Genomic DNA, 7,456 nt, shown 5'->3' on the forward strand with positions numbered 1-7,456 from the left:
GTATATAGACAGGTGAGGGGGTACCTGGACAGGTGAGGGTACATAGATAGATGAGGGGTACCTGGACAGGTGAGGGGTACCTGGACAGGTGAGGGGTACATAGACAGATGAGGGGTACCTGGACAGGTGAGGGGTACATAGACAGGTGAGGGGTACCTGGACAGGTGAGGGTACATAGACAGGTGAGGGGTACCTGGACAGGTGAGGGTACATAGACAGGTGAGGGGTACATAGACAGATGAGGGGTACCTGGACAGTTGATGGGTACATAGAACAGGTGAGCGGTACCTGGACAGGTGAGGGGTACATAGACAGGTGAGGGTACATAGACAGGTGAGGGGTACCTGGACAGTTGAGGGTACATAGACAGGTGAGCGGTACCTGGACAGGTGAGGGTACATAGACAGATGAGGGGTACATAGACAGGTGAGGGTACATAGACAGGTGAGGGGTACCTGGACAGTTGAGGGTACATAGACAGGTGAGCGGTACCTGGACAGGTGAGGGTACATAGACAGGTTAGGGGTAACCGGCCAAGTGAGGGTACTTAAACAGGTCAGGAGTACCTGGAAAGGTGAGGGGTACCCGGACAAGTGAGGGACACATATACAGGTGAGGGTACATAAACAGGTGAGGGGTAACCGGCCAAGTGAGGGTACTTAAACAGGTCAGGGGTACCCGGACAAGTGAGGGGTAATGTAATGGGTACATAAACAGGTGAGGGTACATAGACAGGTGAGGGTACATAAACAGGTATGGGGTAACCGGCCAAGTGAGGGTACTTAAACAGGTCAGGGGTACCTGGACAGGTGAGGGGTACCCGGACAAGTGAGGGACACATATACAGGTGAGGGGCACCTGGACAGGTGAGGGGTACCTGGACAGGTGAGATGTGTGGACAGTTCACCTGCAGTCGCTGCTCCTGTGACGTCAGTGTGTTGATGACTCGTATCCACCTCGTCTTGATGGACAGCAGCCCCACCTCGTAGCGCTCGTCCTTCCACCAAGGTGGGCCGATGTCAGTGGCCCAGTTGGATCGTGGGCCGGCGGGGGGGATGTGCACGAAGCGCCCCCTGGGGGTGTAGTACCTCACACAGGAAGTCAGTGGATCTACGTGTTTCTGGACCTGAGGAGAGAGGACAGACACACAGGTGAGCTGAGACCTGGTCTCTGATTGGCTGCTTTGTTGGATTAACGCTCACGTCTTTGGTTTCAGGGTCGAACCAGCTGCTGATATCCTGTCCTGCAAACTCCATGATGGGTAACAGCAGAGCGCCACCTGCAGGGGAACATGGGTTCAACATCCACAAGAAACTACTGCACACAGATATTTAAACAATCACTTTTATATATATATATATATATATATATATATATATATATATATATGTATATATATATATATATACATACATATATACACATATATATATATATATATGTGTATATATGTATGTATATATATATATATATATATATATATATGTATGTGTGTGTGTGTCTGTGTGTGTTATTTGATTTAAATAAATATTCTTTTTTTTTTCTTTTCGGATTATATTTGATGATTTTTCTGTTGGTGTTAATTCTAATTATTTATACGTTTTAGTATGTAATCATATTTTAATAACACGTTTGTCTTAATCTCAATCTACAAAGTAATTTAGTGAAAAGTGGAATGTTTCCCTGGAAGGGTTAAAGTTAAACATAATGAGTATAGTAATAAATAACCTGCGTGTTGCTCCATCAGCGGGGTGAGGTCGCACACTCTGCCCAGGAACGAGAGCCACAGGTCGGCCGCGGTGTTGTGAGCGGCCACCTCCGCGGGGGTGAAGTACCGTCTCATGCTCACGCGCTCAGGTGTCTCGGCTTGCATCCGGAGCCTGAACCGGGACCCGGTACATCTAGTGTTGACACGTTGCTACGGCGACAGGCAACAAGAGGGCGGGGCTGCTGACGTCACGCGTAGTTAGTTTAGATGACGCCTGTGATAACTAAATGATTGATTAATTATCATATATTTCATGTCAACAGAGATGGATTTTAATTTTTAAATGTCGTTTAAAAGATTATTTATATTTACTGTAATCCTTGGTTTTACTCAATTTACTTAGAAAATATTAAATATTAAATCGATTGTATTCTTTTTTCAAATTATATTGTAATATTTAGATGAATCATTTATTTTAAATATAAATAAAGTGTTCAACGAAAGCTATATTAATTAATTAATTGTAAGTTTATATTAATTATAAACATATTGCAATATTACATTTTATTACAATAATCTATTATTTGGGTAAATATAATATAAATAATTATGAAAAACATTACCATCCATCCATCCATTATCATCCGCTAATCCGGGGTCGGGTCGTGGTGGCAGCAGACCCAGCAGGCTGACCCAGACTTCCTTCTCACCCCTTTCCAGCTCATTCTGGGGGATCCCGAGGCGTTCCCAGACCAGCTGAGAGCTCTAATCCCTCCAGCGTGTCTTCCCTGGGGCCTCCTCCCAGTTGGACAAGCCCGGACAACCATCCAGGAGGTGTCCTGATGAGATGAACCACCTCAGCTGACTCCTTTCAACACAAAGGAGTAGCGCCTCAAGTTCCTGATGTCCAAGCTCCTTACCCTATCTCTAAGGCTGATCCCTAAGGAGGAACCTCATCTCCTTACCCTATCTCTAAGGCTGAGCCCTAAGGAGGAACCTCATCTCCTTACCCTATCTCTAAGGCTGAGCCCTTCAGAGGAAACTCATCTCCTTACCCTATCTCTAAGGCTGAGCCCTAAGGAGGAAACTCATCTCCTTACCCTATCTCTAAGGCTGATCCCTAAGGAGGAACCTCATCTCCTTACCCTATCTCTAAGGCTGAGCCCTAAGGAGGAACCTCATCTCCTTACCCTATCTCTAAGGCTGAGCCCTTCAGAGGAAACTCATCTCCTTACCCTATCTCTAAGGCTGAGCCCTAAGGAGGAAACTCATCTCCTTACCCTATCTCTAAGGCTGAGCCCTAAGGAGGAACCTCATCTTCTTACCCTATCTCTAAGGCTGAGCCCTAAGGAGGAAACTCATCTCCTTACCCTATCTCTAAGGCTGAGCCCTAAGGAGGAACCTCATCTCCTTACCCTATCTCTAAGGCTGAGCTCTACAGAGGAAACTCATCTCCTTACCCTATCTCTAAGGCTGAGCCCTAAGGAGGAAACTCATCTCCTTACCCTATCTCTAAGGCTGAGTCCTAAGGCGGAAACTCATCTCCTTACTCTATCTCTAAGGCTGAGCCCCTAAGGATGAAACTCATCTCCTTACCCTATCTCTACGGCTGAGCCCTAATGAGGAAACTCATCTCCTTACCCCTATCTCTAAGGCTGAGTCCTAAGGAGGAAACTCATCTCCTTACTCTATCTCTAAGGCTGAGCCCTAAGGAGGAACCTCATCTCCTTACCCTATCTCTAAGGCTTGAGCTCTACAGAGGAAACTCATCTCCTTACCCTATCTCTAAGGCTGAGTCCTAAGGAGGAAACTCATCTCCTTACTCTATCTCTAAGGCTGAGCCCTAAGGAGGAACCTCATCTCCTTACCCTATCTCTAAGGCTGAGCTCTACAGAGGAAACTCATCTCCTTACCCTATCTCTAAGGCTGAGCCCTAAGGAGGAAACTCATCTCCTTACCCTATCTCTAAGGCTGAGTCCTAAGGCGGAAACTCATCTCCTTACTCTATCTCTAAGGCTGAGCCCTAAGGATGAAACTCATCTCCTTACCCTATCTCTAAGGCTGAGCCCTAATGAGGAAACTCATCTCCTTACCCTATCTCTAAGGCTGAGTCCTAAGGAGGAAACTCATCTCCTTACTCTATCTCTAAGGCTGAGCCCTAAGGAGGAACCTCATCTCCTTACCCTATCTCTAAGGCTGAGCTCTACAGAGGAAACTCATCTCCTTACCCTATCTCTAAGGCTGAGTCCTAAGGAGGAAACTCATCTCCTTACTCTATCTCTAAGGCTGAGCCCTAAGGAGGAACCTCATCTCCTTACCCTATCTCTAAGGCTGAGCTCTACAGAGGAACCTCATCTCCTTACTCTATCTCTAAGGCTGAGCCCTAAGGAGGAACCTCATCTCCTTACCCTATCTCTAAGGCTGAGCTCTACAGAGGAAACTCATCTCCTTACTCTATCTCTAAGGCTGAGCCCTAAGGAGGAACCTCATCTCCTTACCCTATCTCTAAGGCTGAGCTCTACAGAGGAACCTCATCTCCTTACCCTATCTCTAAGGCTGAGCCCTAATGAGGAAACTCATCTCCTTACCCTATCTCTAAGGCTGAGCCCTAAGGAGGAACTCATCTCCTTACCCTATCTCTAAGGCTGAGTCCTAAGGAGGAAACTCATCTCCTTACTCTATCTCTAAGGCTGAGCCCTAAGGAGGAACCTCATCTCCTTACCCTATCTCTAAGGCTGAGCTCTACAGAGGAAACTCATCTCCTTACCCCTATCTCTAAGGCTGAGTCCTAAGGAGGAAACTCATCTCCTTACTCTATCTCTAAGGCTGAGCCCTAAGGAGGAACCTCATCTCCTTACCCTATCTCTAAGGCTGAGCTCTACAGAGGAACCTCATCTCCTTACTCTATCTCTAAGGCTGAGCCCTAAGGAGGAACCTCATCTCCTTACCCTATCTCTAAGGCTGAGCTCTACAGAGGAAACTCATCTCCTTACTCTATCTCTAAGGCTGAGCCCTAAGGAGGAACCTCATCTCCTTACCCTATCTCTAAGGCTGAGCTCTACAGAGGAACCTCATCTCCTTACCCTATCTCTAAGGCTGAGCCCTAATGAGGAAACTCATCTCCTTACCCTATCTCTAAGGCTGAGCCCTAAGGAGGAAACTCATCTCCTTACCCTATCTCTAAGGCTGAGTCCTAAGGCGGAAACTCATCTCCTTACTCTATCTCTAAGGCTGAGCCCTAAGGATGAAACTCATCTCCTTACCCTATCTCTAAGGCTGAGCCCTAATGAGGAAACTCATCTCCTTACCCTATCTCTAAGGCTGAGTCCTAAGGAGGAAACTCATCTCCTTACTCTATCTCTAAGGCTGAGCCCTAAGGAGGAACCTCATCTCCTTACCCTATCTCTAAGGCTGAGCTCTACAGAGGAAACTCATCTCCTTACCCTATCTCTAAGGCTGAGTCCTAAGGAGGAAACTCATCTCCTTACTCTATCTCTAAGGCTGAGCCCTAAGGAGGAACCTCATCTCCTTACCCTATCTCTAAGGCTGAGCTCTACAGAGGAAACTCATCTCCTTACCCTATCTCTAAGGCTGAGCCCTAAGGAGGAAACTCATCTCCTTACCCTATCTCTAAGGCTGAGTCCTAAGGCGGAAACTCATCTCCTTACTCTATCTCTAAGGCTGAGCCCTAGGATGAAACTCATCTCCTTACCCTATCTCTAAGGCTGAGCCCTAATGAGGAAACTCATCTCCTTACCCTATCTCTAAGGCTGAGTCCTAAGGAGGAAACTCATCTCCTTACTCTATCTCTAAGGCTGAGCCCTAAGGAGGAACCTCATCTCCTTACCCTATCTCTAAGGCTGAGCTCTACAGAGGAAACTCATCTCCTTACCCTATCTCTAAGGCTGAGTCCTAAGGAGGAAACTCATCTCCTTACTCTATCTCTAAGGCTGAGCCCTAAGGAGGAACCTCATCTCCTTACCCTATCTCTAAGGCTGAGCTCTACAGAGGAACCTCATCTCCTTACTCTATCTCTAAGGCTGAGCCCTAAGGAGGAACCTCATCTCCTTACCCTATCTCTAAGGCTGAGCTCTACAGAGGAAACTCATCTCCTTACTCTATCTCTAAGGCTGAGCCCTAAGGAGGAACCTCATCTCCTTACCTATCTCTAAGGCTGAGCTCTACAGAGGAACCTCATCTCCTTACCCTATCTCTAAGGCTGAGCCCTAATGAGGAAACTCATCTCCTTACCCTATCTCTAAGGCTGAGCCCTAAGGAGGAAACTCATCTCCTTACCCTATCTCTAAGGCTGAGTCCTAAGGAGGAAACTCATCTCCTTACTCTATCTCTAAGGCTGAGCCCTAAGGAGGAACCTCATCTCCTTACCCTATCTCTAAGGCTGAGCTCTACAGAGGAAACTCATCTCCTTACCCTATCTCTAAGGCTGAGCCCTAATGAGGAAACTCATCTCCTTACCCTATCTCTAAGGCTGAGTCCTACAGAGGAAACTCATCTCCTTATCCTATCTCTAAGGCTGAGTCCTAAGGAGGAAACTCATCTCCTTACCCTATCTCTAAGACTGAGTCCTACAGAGGAAACTCATCTCCTTACCCTATCTCTAAGGCTGAGCCCTAAGGAGGAAACTCATCTCCTTACCCTATCTCTAAGGCTGAGTCCCAAGGAGGAAACTAATCTCCTTACCCTATCTCTAAGGCTGAGCCCTAAGGAGGAAACTCATCTCCTTACCCTATCTCTAAGGCTGAGCCCTACAGAGGAAACTCATCTCCTTACCCTATCTCTAAGACTGAGCCCTAAGGAGGAAACTCATCTCCTTACCCTATCTCTAAGGTTGAGTCCTACAGAGGAAACTCATCTCCTTACCCTAACTCTAAGGCTGAGTCCTACAGAGGAAACTCATCTCCTTATCCTATCTCTAAGGCTGAGTCCTAAGGAGGAAACTCATCTCCTTATCCTATCTCTAAGACTGAGCCCTAAGGAGGAAACTCATCTCCTTAACCTATCTCTAAGGCTGAGCCCTAAGGAGGAAACTCATCTCCTTATCCTATCTCTAAGGCTGAGCCCTACAGAGGAAACTCATCTCCTTACCCTATCTCTAAGGCTGAGTCCTACAGAGGAAACTCATCTCCTTACCCTATCTCTAAGGCTGAGTCCTAAGGAGGAAACTCATCTCCTTATCCTATCTCTAAGACTGAGCCCTAAGGAGGAAACTCATCTCCTTATCCTATCTCTAAGGCTGAGTCCTACGGAGGAAACTCATCTCCTTATCCTATCTCTAAGACTGAGCCCTAAGGAGGAACCTCATCTCCTTACCCTATCTCTAAGGCTGAGCCCTAAGGAGGAAACTCATCTCCTTAACCTATCTCTAAGGATGAGCCCTAAGGAGGAAACTCATCTCCTTACCCTATCTCTAAGGCTGAGCCCTACAGAGGAAACTCATCTCCTTAACCTATCTCTAAGGCTGAGTCCTACAGAGGAAACTCATCTCCTTAACCTATCTCTAAGGCTGAGCCCTAAGGAGGAAACTCATCTCCTTATCCTATCTCTAAGGCTGAGCCCTACAGAGGAAACTCATCTCCTTACCCTATCTCTAAGGCTGAGTCCTACAGAGGAAACTCATCTCCTTACCCTATCTCTAAGGCTGAGTCCTAAGGAGGAAACTCATCTCCTTAACCTATCTCTAAGGCTGAGTCCTAAGGAGGAAACTCATCTCCTTACCCTATCTCTAAG

The 7,456-nt window shown here is 46.7% G+C and overlaps 1 protein-coding gene and 1 long non-coding RNA gene across 4 annotated transcripts in view; one reads left to right on the forward strand and one right to left on the reverse strand.

Moving 5' to 3' along the window:
* Positions 1-2,376, reverse strand: part of LOC117748028 (cytochrome b5 domain-containing protein 1) — a 3,463-nt gene extending 1,087 nt beyond the window's left edge. Inside the window, exons 1-4 of one of the 3 annotated variants that reach the window (XM_034557633.1) lie at positions 2,332-2,376; positions 1,729-1,991; positions 1,203-1,279; positions 878-1,126 (exon numbers count right to left, since the gene is read on the reverse strand). In XM_034557633.1, coding sequence (XP_034413524.1) covers positions 878-1,126; positions 1,203-1,279; positions 1,729-1,873 — 471 coding nt within the window. In that variant the 5' untranslated portion in view covers positions 1,874-1,991; positions 2,332-2,376. Of the gene's footprint in view, positions 1-499; positions 1,127-1,202; positions 1,280-1,728; positions 1,992-2,331 lie in introns of those variants that run through there. The other 2 variants (XM_034557634.1, XM_034557631.1) reach the window with 2 other exon arrangements.
* Positions 427-890, forward strand: LOC117748030. The gene is made up of 3 exons (XR_004611522.1): positions 427-518; positions 718-735; positions 867-890. It is a non-coding gene; the product is annotated as an uncharacterized LOC117748030 (long non-coding RNA).
* Positions 2,377-7,456: the final 5,080 nt, after the last annotated feature.

This window comes from Cyclopterus lumpus, chromosome 18 (genome assembly GCF_009769545.1).
Source record: "Cyclopterus lumpus isolate fCycLum1 chromosome 18, fCycLum1.pri, whole genome shotgun sequence".
In the NCBI taxonomy this organism is placed as follows: Eukaryota; Metazoa; Chordata; class Actinopteri; order Perciformes; family Cyclopteridae; genus Cyclopterus; species Cyclopterus lumpus.